The 23877-nt window shown below is 36.4% G+C and overlaps 1 protein-coding gene across 1 annotated transcript; it reads right to left on the reverse strand.

Annotated features, from left to right (window-relative positions):
* Window positions 1–32: 32 nt before the first annotated feature.
* spef2 (sperm flagellar 2) lies at window positions 33–23525 on the reverse strand. Its single transcript, XM_079419687.1, has 36 exons — window positions 23328–23525; window positions 23064–23166; window positions 22617–22869; window positions 22167–22337; window positions 21837–21977; window positions 18857–18936; window positions 18535–18703; window positions 17391–17579; window positions 17105–17292; window positions 16524–16692; window positions 15877–16093; window positions 15673–15776; window positions 15427–15496; window positions 14484–14536; window positions 14272–14375; window positions 13558–13802; window positions 13290–13425; window positions 12028–12182; window positions 11511–11653; window positions 10436–10563; window positions 10214–10352; window positions 8940–9077; window positions 8679–8836; window positions 8140–8223; window positions 7929–8049; window positions 7088–7211; window positions 6879–7004; window positions 6655–6793; window positions 5599–5828; window positions 5254–5360; window positions 4714–4896; window positions 4375–4467; window positions 2771–2941; window positions 2381–2575; window positions 1974–2096; window positions 33–599 (listed from the first exon to the last, which is right to left on the reverse strand). Exons 1-36 carry the CDS (start codon window positions 23383–23385, stop codon window positions 540–542), a joined length of 5067 nt encoding a protein of 1688 aa, XP_079275813.1. The 5' UTR covers window positions 23386–23525; the 3' UTR covers window positions 33–539.
* Window positions 23526–23877: the final 352 nt, after the last annotated feature.

The raw sequence follows: 23877 nt of genomic DNA on the forward strand, positions 1-23877 counted from the left end.
TTATTCATTTGACAAAGACCAGAGAGACAGTTATAGATCGTTCTTTATTGTATTTTCTTTACATTTTCATTCATACTTGTGTATTCATAGGTATTCACATACATACTCATTTAACACAAATAATTAACACATATTGTTTGTTATTTTTACTTTTAATTTTTTTATGCTGATGTTATTTTGATCTTAATATTTTGCTTTTGCTGTAAGGAATCATGTTCAAGCTTCCACATCAAATCATCTTTGAATCACACAAATACACCAAATTAACTGATTTGTCAGATTCACTGTAATATGAGACAAGCATACACAAATGTGTATCTCCCCTAAAATAAATACATTTAGAATGACATCTTTGAGTTTACAGCAAATCACTGTTCTTCATGCGGTCATGATAAATTTAGACGTACATTTCATTAAATTAAACTATTTCTATGCCAAATACAGCTTTAATGTTTGTCCCACTTACGTTTATTATTCCATTAGTGTGAACCTTGTATAATGCATGTAATGTTGTTGGTGTGTGTTGTTTTGATTATTTATCATGTCGAGAAGCTTCTATGATCTTCAGTTTGTTGGCTCTGGAAAATTTTGTGAATGTCCTGGACAGAAGAAATATAATCATAATTAAAGGTGCCATAGAATGCATTGATACAATATTTTAAATTGTTCTCTGATATCTACATAGAAGGTAAAGGCAACAATTCTCCAGAAATGGTTTTACATGTCCATTTATAACCGTAGGATTTCTCCCTAGAATAAAATGGTCTGTTATAACCTTATTTGGAATAATAATGTTGAGCTCTGCTCTGATTGGCTGTTTCACAGTGCGGCTCATTTCGGTAGCTCACACAGCAGGAAGGAAACACAGGAAAAATATATATTTCAATACTTTCTCTCGCAATTATATCGTTGGGCAATACTGTAAATAAAATGCGGGCATCAGGGAGCCGCTATTAATATGCGGGGCATTGAAACTGCTTTCGAATGCATGATCGCTTTTTAGTTTCACTTTCACTTTCGACATCGCACGTACTCTGTTTTTACTATGGAGCGGTAGTACTTACCACACATTTTACAAGATCAGATGCTTGTCATGGTGCTCAGGATCTGTAAATCATTCTCCATCATCCTCAGTCATCTCTCCTTACTCTGTTTATGTGGTAAGTGAAATCTTATGTACTGTAATGTAACAGGCTACAGCTAGCAAGGAGCTATCCATGTCCCTTTAGTCGCTCGTGTTATTTTATTAGAACGTGTTATTTGCTTTCAGTGCCTTTCTGAATACAGACACCAACTCATCCCAGTGCTTCAAATCCCCTGCACAGCCTGGAACATAACATTTATTTCCATGATCTGCCATTTTTGCTGTTGTCTTTGCTTGTTTCTTCGCAATACCTGCAGAACTTCTGATGATTTGGCTGGCGGCTGGCATAGAACATGGGCGGGTATATGCTGGGAGCGTAACTATTAGTGATCCCGACTGTAACGTCACAGTTGGTGTTATGTTCTGATTCACAATTATGTTTTGCATTCACGAGATTTACATAAGGAGGAAACAATGGTGTTTGAGGCTCATAGTATGTCATTTCCATGTACTCTTATTGTTCAACTATGCCAAGGTAAATAGAGTTTTCCATTCTGTCACCTTTAATAAAAACACAACCTTAATTTGTATTTCACATACGCAATTACAAAGACTCTTAAAAAGGCTTGACAAGTGCATTTTTCTTGTTGCTGTATTTCCTATTGAAACGAATATTTCATGGAACATAAAATGTTTCAAATGGATGTGTATTATTGCAAGCAGAATTGACGTATTTAGTGACTGGAATCTTCTGTGTAGAGATCATTTAATCACTAAAATAATATTTTTTATATATTGATTCAAACTTTTTTTTTTTGTCAAAAAGATCTCACCACTGAGCTCTGTTGTAGCATGTGTGTGAGATCACATATTTATTTGTTACACTCACAGGAAGCTGGTACTGTGAGGATCCTTCCATCAGGTCCTGCAGAAAGGGATGCTGGGATAGCGTGGAGAAAAGAATCTTCTCCTCACCCTTAGAGCCCAACTCCTTAAACACCTTCAGCAGCTCCTGAACACACAACACCACATGAAACACAGTTCCATACAGACCCTTTACACCATCTACTGATCTACAGAAACACGTCACTCTGTTCCAAAAACTGTGAAATACTTTCCAGTGAACATCTACTGGACAAAAAAATTTCCCAAATAGACCTACATTTACAAGACAGTTATAAATAGAAATGCATCCTATTTTTTTTATATTTTTCATTAAAATGGTTCAAATGAAGGTGGGTGAAGTTGGTTGAAGCTGGGATCTTTTAGTTTTGGAGCAGAGCTGTTATATTCTACCTCTATGAGTTCATCTCTGCTCCTGTGGTTTGGCTGGAAGCGGTTCAGACGTGAGGAGACATGATCATCTCCATGACTCAGAACTCTGAGTAAATCATCCACAGACACGCCCACTTCATCAGACTCCACCCCCCTCTCCTCCTCTTCATCAGCGTCACACTCCTCAACTCCAGTGCCCTCCATATACGGTACAGACTACAGCAGGAACACAGCGGTTTGAAACAAAACCAGAGTGAACCTCATGAACACATTTCACAATTTCAGTAAAACATTATTTTTGCGCATTACAGTAATGAGAACTCAATGCTTGGTTGAATACAAAATGATGTCAATGCAAAATCTTCTAAAAACAGGATTTGTTTTCTGTTAACCATGCCATACTGTGTGTACCTCTGTGAGGGGGCTGGTGTGTTTATAGTGCAGTGTGTGTCCGATCACGAGGCTGAGTGCTCTGGTGAAGCCCTGAGCCGGTTCAGGATGGCAGCAGAAATACAGCAGCATGCTCAGATAGTCCAGCTTCAGCAGAGGTGAGTGTGTGCTCGCAAACAGACTGAAGAAAAACTACACATAGAAACAAGGAAAAATACATATATGTTCATACACAGATTGTCTATTCAGAACATCTTTTGGGAAACATCGCAGTTGCAGTCAAAGTTAAGGGAATAGTTCACTTGAACATGAAAATTGGCTGAGAATTTACTCTACCATTCAAGATGTAGATGAGTTTGTTTCTTCACAGAAACAGATTTGGAGAAATGTAGCATTACATCACTTGCTCACCGATGGATCCTCTGCAGTGAATGGGTCTCGTCAGAATGAGTTAAAAGGTTACTCCACCCCAAAATGAAAATGTTGTCATTAATCACTTACCCCAATGTCGTTCCAAACCCGTAAAAGCTTTGTTTGTCTTCGGAACACAATTTAAAGGGTTACTCCACCCCTGTGTCAGCCGCATACCGGATACGCTGTTTTCTTTCAAATCGAAGCGTAAATACACGTAGAAGATGTATCCGTGGCGTGCGGTGTGGCTGACACAGAACAGCATACGCTATTTGCGTCCAGCGAATACTCTCAAAAATGGCACTACACTGACACAGAGGAGACGAATTATTGAATAAAGTCTTTTTCTTTTCTTTTTTTTGCATACAAAAAGTATTCTCGTAGCTTCACAACGTTACGGTTGAACCACTGATGGCAGATGGACTACTCTGACAATGTCTTTCATACTTTTCTGGGCCTTGAGTGTCAATGGGACAGTCATAAGCCTCCTGGTTTTCATCCAAAATATCTTCAATTGTGTTCCGAAGACGAACGAAGCTTTTACGGGTTTGGAACGACATGGGGGTAAGTGATTAATGACAAAATTTGCATTTTGGGGTGGAGTAACCCTTTAAAAACACCTATAAGGCTTGAAGTAAAAAATGCCTTGATGGATTTGTTTCTTACACACATGCAGCTTTTCTCTTGCAAACACTGAGAGAGACTGGATTGTGGATTACTTGTGGATTATTGTGATGTTTTTATCAGCCGTTTAGACTGTCATTCTGACGGCACCCATTCACTGCAGAGGATCCATTGGTGAGCGAGTGATGTAATGCTAAATTTCTCCAAATCTGTTCTGATGAAGAAACAAACTCATCTACTGTACATCTTGGATGGCCTGAGGGTGAGCACATTTTCAGTTAATTTTCATTTTTTGGTGAACATAACTTATTCAGTTATGTTTTACTGCATATTAAAGGGTCAAATCATAAGGAATGAAGTTATTCTTTATCTTTTCTGTTATAAAAGCTTAATGTACTACTATGAAAAGACTTCACAATACATCTTTGAAAAGATGCTGTTACGGAAGGATGGGAGAGGTAGACAACTGCAGCAAAAAAAAACAAAAAACAGACAGGTACAAATTTAAATATCAACATGAACAAAAACAACAACAAAAAATATGACCCCGTTTGAAGTAAAAAAAAAAATAATTTATCCTGCTGCATTACCTTCTTAAGATTGGCTAGTCTGTCATAGGGCAGAGGTTCAGTTGGGTCACCAGGAACAGGAAGATCTCTTTCACTGGTAAACCACAATTCAACCTGATCAAAAACCAAAACACATTAAATTGAACTTATAGGCACATATAAATGAGACACGATTATACAAATGAGGCTTGCTTTCATTCATTTTAACTGTAGAAACAGCATGCATTTGAAATAAAATTAACTATAGAACCGTATTTGAATTATTAAAATGCTGTAAAAGTGATTATACTACAAAAATCAGTTGTTTATAGGTCTGTGTATAGTTTAATGTTTCAGTGATGCTCTATGAGTGTAATAGACCTGTGCATATTGTTCTTGTGTGATGAGTCCGGTTCCTGCCGTGTCGACAGCTCTGTAGCGCTGAAGGGTTTTTAACAGCTGAGTCTGAGAGGGAAACGGCCACGGCAGAGCTGCACTGAGCAGGAACTGATGCCAGTCCAACATCTCAGAATCCAGAGCTAATACACACACCAGCTCATCGACCTACACAACCAACAGCACATGTTATCATGCAAGTACAAGCAGGCTTGTCTGTAAAGGGAGAGTCACATTAGTGCATTTTTCGCAAAATCTTGTGGGCAAAAAGGTCCATTGTCAATAGTGTAATGATTAATGAAGCTCACACAGAAGTCACTTTCATATCAAGCAGTTTTCTGTTAGTCAACGCAGGGAATTTGAGTGATAAACTTAAAAATGTTGTGAAATCTGTTTGGGGAAGTCTTCCACCTTTTTATAAACGCAAGCCAAAGCAACGAAGACACTTTTAAGTATAAATAATTGCTACCAAAAATGCACAACAAACCATGGAGGAGTTTATCATTTAGTTGAGTGAAGATGTACCTGTGAGGGGGTGATATGCATCCAGGGGTCAGGCAGGGCATCACGACCCACGTGAGGAGAGGTTAACTCATGCAGAATGTGAGTAAACTCATTACTGCACATCAGACCTGAACACATCACACAATACACAAACTACAAAATACAGTAACTAGCTTCTACTGAAACATGTTGCATTCAGTTCACTTCTGCTGGGTTTTGCACCCAAGACTTGTTCGCCCAAAATTACAGTTTTGGAACGACATGAGAGTGAATAATGACTGCATTTATTTTATTTTTTGGTAAATTATCCCTTTTTTAATAAAAAAAAATGAATTAGTTGTTAGTTTGAGTAATGCTAATTCTGACCAGTAGGTGCAGTCTTGCGCAGCTGAGCGCAGAGGATGTGCAGCTGTTGGACAGTCAGAGTGCTGTTTTTGGGCTGCTCCAGCAGGGATCGGCGCGGAGCGGGTGATGGACTCGCCACGACAAGTATGTCTCCATCCACACAGAAATCAGCACTCTGCAGCACCAGCTCATGATGGATCTGAACTCCATTCTCAATGTGCTGCCGCACCAACTCTGTCAGCTGGTCGATACTAGTAAACATACACAAACATATTATGCACATGTAAATTTATGAACGTGTACACTATGATAAGAAGCACAATTGGTATTGTTAGGTTATTGTCCTAAAACATGTTAAGAATATGCCCCAATCACATTGTCATGCAGAATGAAATTATTTTTGCAAAACATATTTCTCCTGTTTTATAAGTTCTTCTGTTGTGCGTGTATGTGTATGTGTATGTGTGTGTATATATATATATATATATATATATATATATATATATATATATATATACACACACACAGTACACATATGTGTGTGTCTGTATCTAACTTTTTATATTTTTACACTTTTTATGAAAGTATTATTTTTTTTAAATATATTTACAATATTCAAAATAAGATGACTAAGAATTTATATTGCAAAATAAAAATTTTAATTTATACATACAAGTGTTTGTTCTACTGTAAAAATGCACTATTTAACTTTTAATAAACATAATAAAATATATCTAAAAGTTAATTTAAAAATATTGAATATAAAAAATATATAATTTTTTTTTAACTATATTCCAAATACCAAAAATAGGTTGACTAAGAAGTCATTGCAAAACAAGAATTTATACATCATGGCTTTTGTTTTACTAATTAATTTTATGCTAATTTTAATTAAAAAAAATAATAATTTGAAGAGTCAACTAATTTTGCAAATGTGATTTGGAGTGAAATTCTAAGTTTCCCCATTTGGAAGTACATTATTTAAATTGGTGTCTGCAGGACAATTGCAACCAAGAGAGCCAATACAGTGTTCTCATCCCCTCTAGATCTCTGGTCACCCATCCATCTTCCTCTCACCTGCTCATCTCAGACAGGAAGCGAGTTCCCAGCCACTCCTCCATGTTCCCGTAGGCCTGCTCTGCTTTCTGCTGCAAGCTGCTCACCGTTCTCAGCGCATGAGCCTTTATCAGCTCCAAACGCAGCTTCACTGCATGTTCTGCACACAAACGTAAATCATTCTTACTGTTTATACATCACATGAACACACAACATCCTGAAGCTGAGGCTAGCTTACGGCATACCTTCACGTTTCAGTGCAGCTGTGAACTCCTGTTTGATTCTCTTCCTCGCTGCTTTCCTCTTGACCTCCTCAGGGTTCCTCTCCACCACGGGCTGAGGACTGGGCTCCTGTGGAGGGGTTGGAGCACCTAAAACCACACACACTCTTTAGTGTCAACACAACACAACTGAAACTCATAATATAAATGACGGAGCGGTGGCTTTTCTTCACCTTTCTTTTTCCCAGCTTTCTTATTATCCGTAGCAGAGTTTGAAGCCTGCACTCTCTGAGCCTCTATCTGCTTCTGTTCTTCATCACCCTCCTCTTCTTCTCGCTGCTGTGTCTCTGCCAACACCTGACACACAGTTGTGTGCAAACACACATGAAGACAGAGGCACAGTCAGAGGTAAGTATATTGAAATTTTACAAACACAGCTCACTCGATCAGAAATTTGAGTAGGCACTATCCTTTTTTGGGGGGAAAATCTCATTTAGAAATGTCTTAATGTGCATGTATACTGTATATATAATAATCAACATTATTGCAAAACATACACTACCGTTCAAAAGTCTGGAATAATTAAGTAAGTGACATTTCAGCATCATTAATCCAGTCTTCGGTGTCACATCCTTCAGAAATTATTCTAATATGTCGATTTGTATTTCTTATTTTTATCAATTCTGACAAGAGTTTTGCTGCTTAATTATTTTTTTGTGGTAATCGTGATGCAATTTTCATGATTGCTTGATGAATAGAAAGTTCACAAGAACAGCATTTATTTGAAATGGAAATCTTCTGTAACATTATAAACTGTCACTTTTGGCCATGTGTATTTAACTTTAATAAAAGTACTATTTTTATTCTCACATAGCTACTGCAATCACTGTTTCCTGCTAAAGTAAAGACAGATTACAACCTAATATAGTTAAAGTTGCTGATAACTGATTTTCAATGGAGCTGAGGTTTAGCAATGCCAGTGTTCTCAAATTATTATCTACTGGCAAAACAGGGCCCCATATTTTTAAGCTTACCAGCAAAACCATTATGAGACACACTGATATAAACACACACCATGCTCCTGATGGCGCTGAGTGCTGTCTGGAAGAACTCCTGCAGTAGTTTCTCATCAGGATGGTGCAGGACCTGTCTGAGCAGCTCAGAAGAGGGAGATCTGCAGGAAACCAATGGAAACCTGACAGCACACACACATCCAGTTATTCAACAAACTAAGCCTATATCATTTTCATACACACCCAAAGACAAAAATGGAAAGCACACATACAATTTAGTTTTCTTCTGGTCCTCCATTTCAGTGTCTTTTTCCTCAGCACTCTTTGCAAGTCTCTCTGATGGCGCAGGAGCAGGGCTAAAATATGAATTTAGTATATTTTACCACATTAAAGAGTCTATCTAAACAACTTTAAAGTAAAAAAAACAATGTCTATGTTCAGAACTGAATGCTAATGCACTGTTTACTGAACAGTATAAACTGCAAATTGCTAACTATTTATGTAAACTAGCATGTAAAACAGCAGACGTTATTGCCAAGCTTGCATAATGCTTAAAAGGCAATTAATATCATATTTATTATTATTTAACTGCACTGACACTATCAGACAAGAACAAGATTTAACAGAATTGGTGAAAATTTGCATGCATACTGCAAAAATAGTATAATTTTATTCTAAACACGGTCATGCAAATCATATATTAGAAGACAGACAGATTAATCATTACAGTAGCTCAGCAAAAGATCTATAGGCCTGTATTGTCTGTGGCATGATGATAAAACATGATAGAGTATGTAAGGTTTCTTCTTACATTTTTGGTTCCTCTAGCTCGACATGGTCATCTACAGTGATGTCGATCAATGGGACACGAGTGAAGCCACGTGTAGATTCAGGAAACGCAGTTTTACACATCGCTGTGTAATAATCTCTCAAAAGACACAATGAGTCTTGGAAGCGGCCCACTTCTATCTGCACACACACACGAACAGAACCATGAGATCTGAAACTCATCTAAGACAGTTCTGTGATGTTTTAGAGAGAAAGTGTGTGTGTGTGTGTGTGTGTGTGTTACCTGCATTAATGCAGAATAATGGTTGATCAGAACAGCTGTGTGATCGTCTAACCAGCTATCATCAATGACACCTGCTCTCTCCTGCTCCGCCTCTTCCTTGCGCTTATCACAGATGTCCCAAAGACGCTCACGCAAGTCCTGCACAAAAACACAACACACGCTGATCACAATATGAAAATAAGCATAAATGACATACATTTTGTGAAAACTGTTCATTTGCAGCTAATTTGTGATGAACCTACAACAAAAAAATATTAATGGAAAACTCTTGCACCAAAACTTTGGCAACTGTGAATATTATATTTACTGCTTTGTTTGTTTGTTCATTTTTAACAGTAAATACAATGTAACAAATCGAATCTTAATACAAAACAAAAATACAAAAGAAAAAACTTTACACACAAGCATAACACATAAAATAAAATAAAAAATATATAAAATATAAATACAAATATAAATATTCTGCAAATAAATTTTAAGGCTTTCTCCCAATCTTCACAGATTTTTGCTTTTTGAAGTTAATAAACATTTGAAAATATTTTACTTTTTTTTTTGCTGAAATATAGCATGTATTGCCTGTAAAAATATGTAACTTCTGTTTAAAAAAAAAAAAAAAAAAGTTACACTGCAAAAAAAAAAAAAAAAAAAAAGAAGAGAAAGGAAAAGCAAAGCAAAGAAAAAATTTGAAAAAAAAAAAAAACCTAAAGAAACTTTGGTATTTTTATTATGTTTTTCAGTACAAATACATATCATAAATATTCTTAAATAAAGATACATTTACCTGAGGGTCTTCTGAAAATGTTATTAAAATTAAATTTAGTTTATAATTAATACACGAAAACATATCTACCAGTGGTGTAACAAAATTTAATTTCAAAAGGAGAACAAGTTTACTTTTCTTTTTTTTGTTGGCATTTTTCACTTTATTATGACAGGACAGATCATAGTTGACAAGAAGCGAAGTGGGAGAGAGAGAGGGGGCAGGATCAGGAAAGGTCCTCGAGTGGTATTCGAACTTGGGACGCCTGTAGCGCAACAGCACTGTATGTCAGCGCACTGACCACAAGGTTATCGGCGCCGACTACATTTCTTACCCCTTAAGTAGAATTGTTTAGCACAGTCATTTATTTTGGATACGAGCCTTAATATCTTCTAATTTTCCTTCTCAAGTAAATATATCTTGATTTTAGAATGTTTAAATATTTAAACTGGAAAACAAGACAAAAATACTGAAGAAAATCTTTTTTTTTTTTCTGTGTAGGAGATTGTCTCACATCTAGTCTTTGATGGAGTTCTCCTTTGGTCTCCTCGTCCTCTCTGATGTTGTCAGGAACGCTGTTATAATCACGCTGCCACGCGCTTACAAACTCCTGCTTCAGATCCGGCTTCTGTAGGTACTGCCTGAAGTTCTCCCTGAAACATACAAACACACACATTATACAATTACAGACACATACACAGGCCTCACGTCACACACACAAGCACTGTTCTCTTACCGGATGTTGTAGAGGTGGTGAATGATGAGCTCACGTTCACTGCGGAGGTTCTGCATCACTGTCTTGATGTTAATCACGTATGAATTACAGACGTTCTCCCAGTAAGGCATAAGATACTCTGGGATCTCCTGCAAAAGTGACCAACATAACAGAAAAACAAAACTGACGTGACATAAATGGGTCATACATATTTATCATATTAAAACGTTTTTTGTGCCCTCTATACACTATAATCCCTATATAAGATGTTCTATATTCAGTTTTTACTTTAAATAAATGCTGTTCTTTTAAACTTCCTAATTATCCAAGAATCATGACAAAACTGATTGAACATTGATGATAAAAAATGTTTCTTGAGGAGCAAATCAGCATATTAGAATGATTTCTGAAAGATCAAGTGACACTGCAGTAATGATGCTGAAAATTCAACTTTGATCGCAGGAATAAATTACATTTTAAGGTATATTCAAATAGAAAACAGTTTTTCTGAATTGTAATAATATTTCACAATATTACTGTTTTTACTGCATTTTTGATCAAATAAATGCAGTCTTGGTGAGTAAAAGACATTTTTCAAAAGCATTAAAAAGATTTTACAACCCAAAACATTTGAAGAGGTAGCGTACATCTGTTATATATCAGAAAATGTCTGTCTTTTTTTCATCTTAATTACAACAAATTCTCTAAATTGGGAGGACGTTTCGAGTTCTGAAAGTTACAATGCTGGTTTTAGCTCTGAATTAGCCTTTACAGTTTTCATAGCACAACAATCTCTTCAGGATATTGTTTTATTCATATCATCCCTTTAATGAAGTCATTGACATATAAATCTGATCTCATCTGACCAGCAAGCTAAGTTAGCAGACTGCATGGAAATCCCATGTGCTGTAAGCATGTTAATGCTCATACCAGCCCGATCACACCTCAGTCTGAGTAACATTAAACAAGCTAGATGAGTATAATAGCTCTCCATCTGATATTCCAAATCAAACAGACTTTTTGAATGTCATTTTTTCATGTTTAATCAGAATCTGGCAGTCTTCTGAGAGACCGTGTGTTGTGTGTGTGTTTGTGCCTTGGGTAAAGGATCCTCCACGTAACGCCGTCCAGCAGATTTTGGGGTAGCTGCTTTAGACTTAGCAGAAAAGGCACTTTCTGGACGGGAGTGTTCAGCTGAGGAGGATGTAGACATTTTCCTGGAGTGACCCAGAGCTGCTCCTATGAGGAGGACAGAGCATATTTCACTAGGCATGAATTTACAAAAGGAGATATAAATGCTTGAAATCAAATGAAAAATGGGAGATTTTCAAACTGTCAAGTCTACAAAACATTTGAATGAGTCTGTAGCAAGCTAAATTACTTGTAGAAAATTGTGGAGAAGAAATAAATATCAGCAACTGCACCAACTTGCATATTTTTGCTCAGTTTGAATACAAATTAAGCGTTTTTCCCCAACAAAACTACTTATGCAAGCTTATCTAAATTTTTTGTATTTATATTTTGTTTAAAGGTTCAATAAACTTTCATTTAAAAAAAAAAAAAAAACATTTTCATATGTCAGGGTAAAGTGTAATAGGGTTAAGTGAATCTACCTTTTTCAACTGAGTCCATGGTGTCCATCAGAACTATGTTCACATTACTGAAGAGAGCGTCCTCGTCTACATCTGCCATGACTTTCACAAGAATATTCTGCTGGTCACCAAACCATTTCTCCAGTTTTGGCCATGTGTCATGAAAACCACTAATTCTGTTAAAAAACGATAACAAACCCAAACTTCTCATTTTGTGCTTCACAAAAATGTCTAAGAAAATCTGAACACCACAACATATTTCTTAGCCATTATGTGAAATTATTGGGTGGAAAGCATTAAATACAAAGAAAACAGTAGGATGGAACTTGATTTCATTCATTGGGACTTGACTGGATCATGTAATGTTACACTATTTTCCAGTACAAAATGACATCACTCACAACAGAAAGTCATTTCCTTCCTGTGGAATAACATGCACGGATGAATCCTGGAAGATCACTCAAGAAACATCCACTCCAGAAACACCCATAGTAGTAAATAAAGTCAGTGTGTTGTTCTGTTCACTGTGACGATAATGTTGGACAATTTATGTAAAAAAAAAAAATAAATAAGTTATTAAAAAATAAAATAAATACAGTCCATTTTCGATTTTACAGGGTTTTTAAAGTGCTCAGTATTTGTAGTTTTATTTTTAAGGGAAAATAACAATGTTTTGCTTTTTAAATATTAAAAAAGACAGTCTTTAAATGGTTTAGTTTATTAAAAATAATAAATATCTGTAGAATGTCTCATATGAGATTAATACTTCGATTAAGCAGGTTTTTGATGTTACTTTGATTATCTTTGTCCATTAGCATTGCACTTTTCTGCTTGTTTTACTGTATTCATATGGTAGCAGAGTGGGGGTTTTTAATTAATCTCTATGGGGGCCAAACTACACGCTCTCACAGGGAATTGTGGGTTTGACAGTGGATTGGAGAAAGCATTGTGACAGGCAAAAATGTTGGGCGGTAGTCTATCGCTGTGAAGTTTGCTGTGAAGTGAAGTCCTCAGTCATGAGCATTTACAAATATGGAGTTTCTGCTGGATTAATGCATAAATCACATTGTTTACGTATTGCTAATTTTATTTAAATTTCAAATACATTCAAGTTTGGATGCATTCATTGTGGCTGTTAACAAAAGTGCATTAGCATTTGTGTATTTGGGGATTACAAAACCAAGCTTGCATCTTTCCAACTGTAATTGTGTATACTGTATATATTGGACATGATGAAAACAATCATAGGTTACACATTTACTACACTGTATGTCTTCACACACCTGTACTGTATCTGTTTCCTCCCCAGGCTTTTCTCCTCGGACAAGGATGCTGGATCTTGTGTGTCCACATCTGTCATGCTCGTCTTTTCATCTGGAGCATCACTACCATCTCTCTCCTGCTCTATGCTCTCCCCGTCTACAAATAGGTGAATATCACACAGCTTTATTATTATTTCATACTAAAAACAACAAAGTCTGTCATGCTGGTAAGAGCAACTAATGATAAAATACTGCAAGATTTACACCCAGCAGTAGAACGCTAACTCACCAGCCTGATGAGCGGCTCGCTCCAGAACCTGCTCATCTGAGATGTCTAACAGCACCACTAGGTCCAGTGCAAGGGATGGAGGAGGTAGATCTTTAGGAGCGTTTTTGTCTGTGGTTGAGTTGCTATGTGTTTTTGTCTCAGCCTGATCAGGTTCAGTCCCGTTCAGAGCTTTCTCCAGCATCTGAGCCTGACTGATGTCCACTGGGAACCCATCAAGAATCCAGCCACTGTCAGCAGGGATGCTCCTGAGGAGCATGACGGAAGGGAATCAGACTGATTTTTAAGAATATTTATTTAGTGCAAAAAATAAATCATAGTTTTTCATGTGCACCAGCTTTAATGTAGTTAACTAAAACCATAAAATAAACATTACCTGAAATAAAATAAAACATAAAAAAATCTAAATATTTTATTTCACCTAGTTTCCAAGGCAAGATTTCCTATTTAACTGTAGTCTAAAAGAACTAAAACTAAAACAGCTAAAACGAATAAATAAAAATGACTAAACTATAGAGACATACATAATAAAACTAGTAAAACATACAACAAAATTACAAATGCTTTAACTAAAACGAATAAAAATAATATCTAATTCAGAAACTACAATAACTACAAAAACTACAATAGTATATCAATGATACTAAAATAACACTGATGTGCACTGCTTAAAATAAAACAATAAAACAAGTATGGTGTGGAGACAAAGCTCTTTACCGGATAGCATCCACTATGATGTCAACCAGGAGTTGATCAGGAACAGCTTTGCCTGTCCTAAGAGCCTGCTCCAATGCTGCTCCATGCTGTGCTCGCAACGACCACTGCAGAACAGATCACAGTACATCATGGACCATATCAAAGAGCTCACTGCTGCTAAATACAGAGGAAAACTGAGTTCACATGGAGAGCGGCTTTGCGATTGCCTTTACTTTCTCTTTGTGCTCTTTTTCGAAAAGTCCAGATGTCTTATGCGGCTGAGGTCCTGATGTAAGACACACAGAAGAGTTATTGACTATTAGAACTTGAGTGAGCATTTCCATAGAAAATAATATGTCTTTTTAATGTGTTCATTTATAGAAAACCATATAGGAAGAAAAAATTAATGAAAGAATGCACTAATATGCAGTTAAATCAATAGAAATTTACATAATAAATTCAGAAATAAATGTAAGAATAAGTGTAATCAATTAGCACAGAAATCAATCAAAGCAAATAAAAAATGTAAATACCCCAATGAGTCTTTTAGTTTGCTAAATGATTAAATGTATCTGGAAATACTTGGTCCTTCTTGGGGTGCATAACATCAAATTAATAAATATATGAATCTAAACATATGTAGAAATAAACAAATACACTACCTTTCAAATGTTTGCAATTTGTAAGACTTTGTAATGTTTTTGAAAGTCTCTTTTGCTCACCAGGGTTGCATTTATTTGATCAGAAAAGCTGTAAAAACTGTATTATTATGAAACATTATTACAATTTAAAATAACTGTTTTCTATTTGAATATATTTGAAAATGTAATTTAATCCTGTGATCAAAGCTGAATTTTCAGCATCATTACTCCAGTCTTTAGTGTCACATGATCCTTCAGAAATCATTATAATATGCTGATTTGTTGCTCAAGAAACATTTCTGATTATCATCAATGTTGAAAACAATTGTGCTAGTTAATTGCTTTTTTTTTTTGGAAACCATGGTACTTTTTTCAGGATTCTTTCATGAAAATTCAAAAGAACAGCATTTATTGTAAATAGAAATCTTTTGTAACAATATAAGTCCTTATACACATTTTTGATCAATTGAATGCATCCTTGCTGGAAAAAAAGACTTTTGAATGGTATTGTAAATAAATAAATATTCCCACAAACCTGAGGATTTCTCCTCCTCTTCTTCTCTCTGAGGCTGCTCTGTTGGAGAACCATTCCTCTCCAAGTTCTTCTGAGCATGGCAAATACAAGGTCAGCTCCAGCAGGAAAATTAAACAGTATAAATAATAAAGTAAATAAAGTGGTTGCACAGAAAACAGTAGTCACAAACTAATCCAAAAATATTCTCAGACCTGCTGGATGCTACCACAAAAAATTAAGTCTTTATTCAGATGAAATATTCCTGACCTGTGACTCTTTTTGGCTTTCACTCGCAGCCAGTTTTTCATGCTGATAGGCTGATAGAGCATCCTGGATCAAAGAGTTGGCTGAGAGCACATAGAGGCCAAGAGCTGATTCCCAGAGAGGAACAAACAGCAAGTGAGGAAAGCTAGTTAATATTCTGACAGAATGAAGCATATTCATTCACTATGATGAAGCATCAACTCCTACCGTTGCTGATTTTGGCGAGGCAGGTGGTTTTGCCCGAGTAGGATTTTCCCAGCATGCACGCTCTGATAGTGAAACGAGGAAACAGAGGAGGAGGAGTGCTGACGCTGAGTGGGACTATCATGCTCTGTAGACGGCTCAATACATGATCCAGAATATCATTTACTGGAGGGGCTTGACTCTCGCCCTCTTCATGCCAAACCCACTCGCCTTTCATCGCCTGAAGCGAACAGACAGAAATGTGCATTATACTTGCACAGACATGTAAACAAATCCATTCCTAACTGTTTCATAGGCAAGGTTCAAGCGGTTTTCACTTATGAATTATGATATACAAAAAGTTCTAATATATTAGAACAGGGTTTCCCAAATAGGGCTTTGCGAGGATTTATGAGTTCATGAAGAGCTAAAAATTAATGATATGTAAATGATAAAACTAATAATTAATGATATATAAATTATAAATAAAATACAAGCAATCAAATCAAAGGCTTTGGTTTAATTAAATAACTCTTTACAGCAAAAATGGTCATAAAATGATGTGCTTCAATGTGAAATGTGTTTATTTGACTTGATTCAGAGGCAAAGGCAACATCACAAATACTTTGCATCAGTCAAGTTAAAGCTACAGTAACTAAGCATGGCCTTACCACATACTCGTTGTAGTCTTGATTATTGAGTATTTGGAGCTTCTCCAGCTCAATGATCTGCTCTGGTGTGGGGTCAGCAGGGGTGGGATCCACACTGGCCACTTCATACAGCGGCTTACCACTGAAAAACAGCTCCATCCACTCCTGCATCAGCTTCACTGGTATCAGACTGAGAAAGAGTGAAGATGAAGAAAAGATGCTCATTTCTTTTCTTTTTACCTAACAAATCTCCAAATTAGCATACTGGAATGATTTCTGAAGGATCATTTGACACTAAAGACTGAAGTTATGATGCATCACAGGAATAAATTACATTTTAAAATATACTCAAATAGAAAATAGTTATTTGAAATTGTAATGTTATTTCAAAATATTACTGCTTTTACTGTACTGTACTAGTTTTTTTAATCAACTTTTACTGACTTTTACATTTGAACAGTCATGTCCATATAAAACATAACATTTTTAGTTTTATTATAATGCTCTATAAAGGTAGTTTACATAACACATTTAACTTTTTATTTCAAAATCCACTCTGCCTTTTATTTGCTGTTTAGTAGAGTGATCAGGGAAATAAATACTTGGCTGTGAGGAGCCGATATTCTCCAGCTTTGGTTGCCAGATCGACAATCTGTTCCAGAATTCCTCTGCAGATGTCAAAGTGTTTGCGATAGCGAGCTTGAGCGCGCTCGGCAACTAGCTGTTTGTGTAGCTCACGCTCCATCCTGATCTCTTTACTGTGCTCGAGACGTTCCTGTTGGGCAAGAACCTGAACAATGGCAATGAATGGACAATCAGGACCACTCTAAAACTTTTTCTGATACTCTATGGGTTGTTTTGTTTGTGTGTGCGTTTATGATCTCTCACAGCTTCTCTGTCCAAGGCCTCTTGGAAGTCTCGAAGGCGTCTTTCCTGGTACTGTCTCTCCTGGAAGATCCGGTTCTGTCGCAGTACCTCTTTCTGCTGTTTTATTTGCATCAGCTGCACAGCGATCCTCTTCTCCTGTTGCGTCTGACGCATCAATCGACTGACCATCTGTTCCTCTCGTAATACCTCCTGCAGAAACAATATCAATGCAAAAATCAAGACACTACAAGTCAAAAGTTTGACAATGTTTTTGACATTCATACATTAAGCATTTCTGAGGAGTCTAAACACAGAAAGTTTGCATATGTGTTTTTATCATCATATTTGATACATCAGGCTTTTATGGCTCATACAGCATGAAATAATAATGAGAATATGGAGGTCATACTCGAGGAGGAAAAACACCTCAATTTTATTTAGAGTCCAAAACTAAGCAAAAATGTGCAATTTGATGCAGATGCTGATATTTATATGGCAAAAATAAGATGAAATTCTGATAACCTGTAATGCAAATCAATGAGATCTTTATAACAGTATAGCAGACTGCTTACATCAAATGCATATAAATATCAGTTATCTTTAATTATCAAATAAATTATCCCAATTATCTCCCAATAATGTTTACTTGATTATATATTTAAATCCTTTAGATTATATTTAAATGCTTAGTTTTATGATCAAAGCTCTGTGGTTTCAAAACCCATTATGCAATGCAATATAATGATGATTGAGGGATGAACAAAAATGTTCCATAAAAGCCTGATGATCATATTTGACACTCAAATTTTAACAATTTAAAAAAAAAAAGAAAAAAAAAAAAAAAGGATAATCAAGTAAGTTGCTTTAGTGCAGCAAGTGTTCATCCTGAAATATAACTAACAATATAAAAGTGATTCTTATGTTTACTTTTGTGCAAATGTTTCAAAAGAAATGTGTACCATGATCCGAAGTGGGGTAATTATAGTAAAAGGCCTTCTACTTGCTTAAAAAGTATTAACTATCAGTCAGACGACAGAGGCATGTAGTAGGTTGCGTACAACAGGTTTTTCAGCAACTCATATTTATAAATTAGAGGCCTTAGCTTGTGTATCAAACATAATACAGTAGGTTTTCTAAGGCTCAAATAAGCCAAGCCTGTGGTCACCTGCTGAGCTTCATGGGCTTGTAGTTGTTCCATCAGCGCACGGCGTCTCCGCATCTCTCTTTGTTCCCGGGCAGCAGAGTCTTCCTCCAGACGCTGACGGATGTTCTCGATGTACTCCTTGTTCCACTGTTCTTTGTCAACTGTAGTCATTGGCTGGGTCACACGACCACTGTAAATTGAGGTACAGTTCAAGGTCTCAAATAATCAAGAAAGTTTTTGACAGTTTTGTGTGAAACTAGACTTAGTGAAAGAACTGTGAGCAGTATGTCGGCCCGCTTTTGTGCATTTATTCTTTGTACTCCTAGATTCTTTGCAAACACACCTGTAAAGAAAGGCTCCACCTCCAGCAGGAGAAATCCTCTTCTTGTTCTTCTCAAACTGAGCTATCTCACGATGAACATACTGGAAATCACACTGCATCTTAAAGAGTGCTCACTAAACACAATCAAATCCTGTCAAATCAACTTTTGACAATTCATATTGTTTTCTGTTTATTGTTTTTAATTACAATCCATCCAGATTTAACATATATAATTTTTCATCCCATAATCAAAAACAAAACAAGAATTGACCTTATGGTAATTTTTATTACTGTGATGCAAAAGATAACACATTTTAATGCATTTATTAGTGCTGTCAAACTGTTAATCGTGATTAATCGCATCCAAAATAAAAGTTTTTGTTTACATAATATATGTATTTGTACTGTGTATATTAATTATGAATATATAAATACACACACATACAGTAAATATTTTGAAAATATTTACATGTATTTATTATTTATATAAAAAATATTTTTATTTATTTTATTTAGTCATTTAGCAGACGCTTTTATCCAAAGCGACTTACAAATGAGGACATAAGAAGCAATCAAAACCAACAAAAGAGCAACAACGTGCAAGTGCTATTACAAGTCTTGGTTAGCCTAACGCAGTACAGATAATTATTATTATTATTGTTATTTTTTAATAAAAAGACAATTAGAATAGATAGTGCTAGAGTTAGAGGGTCAAGTAAAGATGGAACAGATGAGTTTTTAGCCGTTTCTTGAAGATGGGTAAGGATTCGGCTGCTCGGATCGAGTTGGGCAGGTCATTCCACCAGATGGGAACAGTTAATGAAAAAGTCCTTGAAAGTGTTTTTCTGTGTTTTTGGGATGGTACAATAATTTGTTGTTCACTTGAAGAACGCAAGCTTCTAGAGGGCACATAAGTCTGAAGTAAAGAATTTAGGTAAAGGGGTGCAGAGCCAGTGGTGGTTCTGTAGGCAAACATTAATGCCTTGAATTTAATGCGAGCAGCTATTGGTAGCCAGTGCAAATTGATGAACAGAGGCGTGACGTGCGTTCTTTTCGGCTCATTAAAGATTAATCTTGCAGCGGCATTTTGGATTAATTGTAGAGGTTTAATAGAATTGGCTGGAAGACCTGCCAAGAGAGCATTGCAATAGTCAAGTCTGGACAGAACAAGAGCCTGAACAAGGAGTTGCGTTGCATGTTCCGAGAGAAAGGGCCTGATCTTCTTAATATTATATAATGCAAATCTGCAGGACCGGGCAGTTTTAACAATGTGGTCTGAGAAATTCAGCTTATCATCAATCACAACTCCAAGGTTTCTGGCTGTTTTTGAAGGAGTTATGGTAGATGAGCCTAACTGGAAGCTGAGATTGTGATGAAGCGATGGGTTAGCTGAAATTACAAGCAGTTCTGTCTTAGCTAGGTTGAGTTGAAGGTGATGGTCCATCATCCAGCAAGAAATGTCTGATAGACACGCTGAGATGCGAGCAGCTATCGTCGGATCATCAGGATGGAATGAGAGGTAGAGTTGAGTGTCATCAGCATAGCAGTGATATGAAAAGCCATGTTTCTGAATGACAGAACCTAGTGATGCCATGTAGACAGAAAAGAGAAGTGGTCCAAGAACTGAGCCCTGAGGCACCCCAGTAGCTAGATGTTGCGACTTGGATACCTCACCTCTCCAAGATACTTTGAAGGACCTATCAGAGAGGTAAGACTCAAACCACTGGAGTGCGGTTCCTGAGAAGCCCTTTCTCAATAGGGTTGACAAGAGGATCTGATGGTTGACTGTATCAAAAGCAGCAGACAAATATAGCAAGATGAGTAATGAAGATTTGTCAGCCGCTCTTGCAAGTCTTAGGGCTTCAACAACAGAAAGCAAGGCAGTTTCGGTCGAATGTCCACTTCTGAAGCCAGATTGGTTACTGTCCAGGAGGTTGTTCTGTGTGAGAAAGACAGAGACTTGGTTGAACACAACTCGTTCAAGTGTTTTTGCAATGAAAGGAAGAAGGGAAACCGGTCTATAGTTCCCTAAAAGAGTTGGGTTAAGAGTGGGTTTCTTAAGTAGTGGGGTTATACGAGCCTGTTTAAATGCAGAGGGAAAAATTCCAGTGTGAAGGGATGTGTTAACGATGTGAGTGAGTGCAGGTACGACTGCAGGTGAAATGGCTTGAAGGAGATGAGATGGAATAGGATCAAGCGGACAGGTAGTAGGATGACTGGAAAGGATGAGTTTAGAGACTTCTGCCTCAGAGAGTGGAGAGAAGGATGTGAACGAGTGTATGTTTGCTGGTAAGATATGTTTGATAGATTGTGGTGTGATATTTGTGAAAATATATTTGTGAAAATATATTTAACAAACAAAATATTTTTCATAAATATACATGTGTTTGTATTTATAAATACATAATAAATATATTATTTAAACAAAAACTTTTATTTTGGATGTGATTAATCATAATTGTCAGCACTAGTATTTATACAACAGTAACAGTGTCTTTTAGAATTAATTCTATACTATTATAGTATTTATTAATGTTCAGAATTGCGTTTATTTTTATATTTGCGGTTTACATTTTAATTTTAATATTTATAGTTAGCTTTAATTAATTTTTCATTTGATATACTTTTATAGTATTCATATTTAAAATTGCTTTTATTTTTTAATATTGTTTGTTAAATTTTTAAGTTTTAATAAAGTTTTTGTTTGATCTGCTTTTGTCGTCATTATTATTATTTTAAATAATATTTCTATTTCTCTTTATTTGCTTAGATTTAGTAATTCTTCAACTTAAAAATTAGAAATGTAGTCTTGGCAAATAATTTAAATAAGTTTCATAATTATATTTTATTTCTGATTTATTTCAATGACCAAAAACTATTTTTGAATAGTAATAGTTTTATTTAACAATAACAACACTGCTGTACTGTACTATGCAAAATAGAGGGTAAATGTGCATAATTATCATGAAAATAATGTCAAAAGTGTAAAAGTGTTGTTCACCTCAGCCTCTTGCTTTTTGCGAAACTGAAGCTGTTTCTCAGTAGCTCTTGACGTGCGAGCATGTGGAGGTTTTGGGATCTGCACAATAGCCGACTGAATCTGAATCATGATCTCTTGCTGTTTTCTGCGTGTCTGTCGGTGCTGACGAATAACAAATCATACTATCAATCTCAGCCAACACTATCACCAGTCAATGCACAGTAAAGCACAGAGGGCATAAGAGAAGTTTTAATACCCCAAAAAACTGTTTGATGCTACTGAATAAATAAGGTTCAGGGCAGTTATTGATAGCTATGAAAATGTTTTATGGTCAGCTGTAGAAAGTCGCACCTTCTCATTGTCCCTCAGCCTCCTCTCCTCCTGCCGTTTGAGCCGGTCCTCCTCCTTCAGGAGTTCAGCCATGACTGAGCGGTTGTACATGTCCTGCCCTCTTTTATGGAAGCGTTTTGCGATCTTCTGCATCTTCAGATCTGTGTCACGCTTTACCACTGTCTTCAAGCGCTGTGAGACAAACAGCCTGAAATTAAACTCCTTTCTGTGGTCCCAACATGCAGTAAAGCTAATCAAAACATGAACTATCTAATCTACCAATAACAACAACGTGGCAAAGGCAGCTTACCATATTTGAACTATTTTGTCAATATAAAAATGTAAACATTATGAAGAGGCTAGCTAGATAAAACAAAGTTAGGAGTTTAAATTGTGTAATACACTATAATACCACCAGGCCAGTATACCAGCCCAGAGGGAGAATTATTTGACCTTGTACGACTGTATTACCTCGGTATAGATGCTGTTCTCTATGCGGTGCAGTCGGGCTGTGGCCGCAGGCTGCATGACCTCTAAGGCTGTGGCAGTGAGGCCGGTTTTCTTCTTCTTCTGCAGCAGTATATAGAGCTGGTAGAGCAGATGTGTGGCCGCCCCCTGCCTGCCCTGCATCACCGCTTTGGCCATGGCCAGGTCAAAGGGCACGCCCAGCAGCTGCAGGGTGGGCTCAATGCGGGTGAAGTTATTCAGCTTTGCATTTGCCGTGCTGTGGAATAACAATTTAATAAATTACAATGTCTTTGTCTGACTATAACATTAAAATTAAACTTCCTTCATGGGTTTAATAAAGTGTATGTCTGTCTTTCTGTCTGGATGAATGAATCTCACAAAAACATGCCACACTTCACCACAACAACAAAAAAATCTATCTATATGTATGTCCATCCATCCTTACCATACCTGTGTTTGGAGAACAGGTGAAAATCGTCCTGCAGCTCATATCTGTGCAGGATCTCTCCTATCAGATAACCGCTGGCAAAGTCCCTGGTGAACGAATAGGGCTCTAAAATAAAACACATAACATTCACAAAACGAATAAAACTCCCGCAATTATTACCTGTAGTTTAGCTGATAAATCAGGTATAAATGTACACATTTTAATGGATAACGCGCGTTAATCCGTTTGCTAAAAGCTATTTCGTGACTTACACAACAAACACTCACCAATGACTTTTGACAGCCGGAGCTCTATATTCAGCCACTGACAGATAATGTCTGACATTCTGAAGGTTTAATTAAGTAAACTCAATAATGTCCATATAATTGTAAGGATAATCTAGGCAGCTGTCGAGCTCATATGGTTTTGGGGAGTGTCTCGTTTTGGCTTGATGTTGTCATAGCAACCAACCTACCTGGCGCTGCGCTGAGCGCTAAGGTCCAATCAATATTTCCTGAATGGAATTCGAGGAAGACTGGATGTACCTTGTGATCTAGATTTCCCCCATCTTTGCCAAAGATATTTCGTTTGTCGTTATATGACAAAATAAGGTAAAATAAAATAATAAACGTGTGTATGTTTCCCCATTTCATAAATTTGAAACATATAGACAAATTTTAAAAAAGGCTTTTTAAAATCAAATCATTATAGAAGCTGATTTCCACCACGCAATAAAAATTGCGGCTTTATATCTTGCAATATATAAATATATACTTACATTTTGATAATTATATCTTATATAAACTCGCAATTCTGAGAAAGGAAGGTCAGAATCAG

The sequence above is a fragment of the Barbus barbus genome, assembly GCF_936440315.1.
Source record: "Barbus barbus genome assembly, chromosome: 6".
NCBI lineage: Eukaryota > Metazoa > Chordata > Actinopteri > Cypriniformes > Cyprinidae > Barbus > Barbus barbus.

Excerpts from the sequence above, each read along its gene's own strand:
- spef2 (XM_079419687.1), bottom strand. The coding sequence starts at position 23,385 with ATGTCAGACATTATCTGTCAGTGGCTGAATATAGAGCTCCGGCTGTCA. Across the intron at positions 10,564-11,510 it reads TGGAGGATCCTTTACCCAAG|GAGATCCCAGAGTATCTTAT; the intron begins GCACAAACACAC and ends TCACTTTTGCAG. Across the intron at positions 10,353-10,435 it reads CACCACCTCTACAACATCCG|GGAGAACTTCAGGCAGTACC; the intron begins GTAAGAGAACAG and ends TGTATGTTTCAG.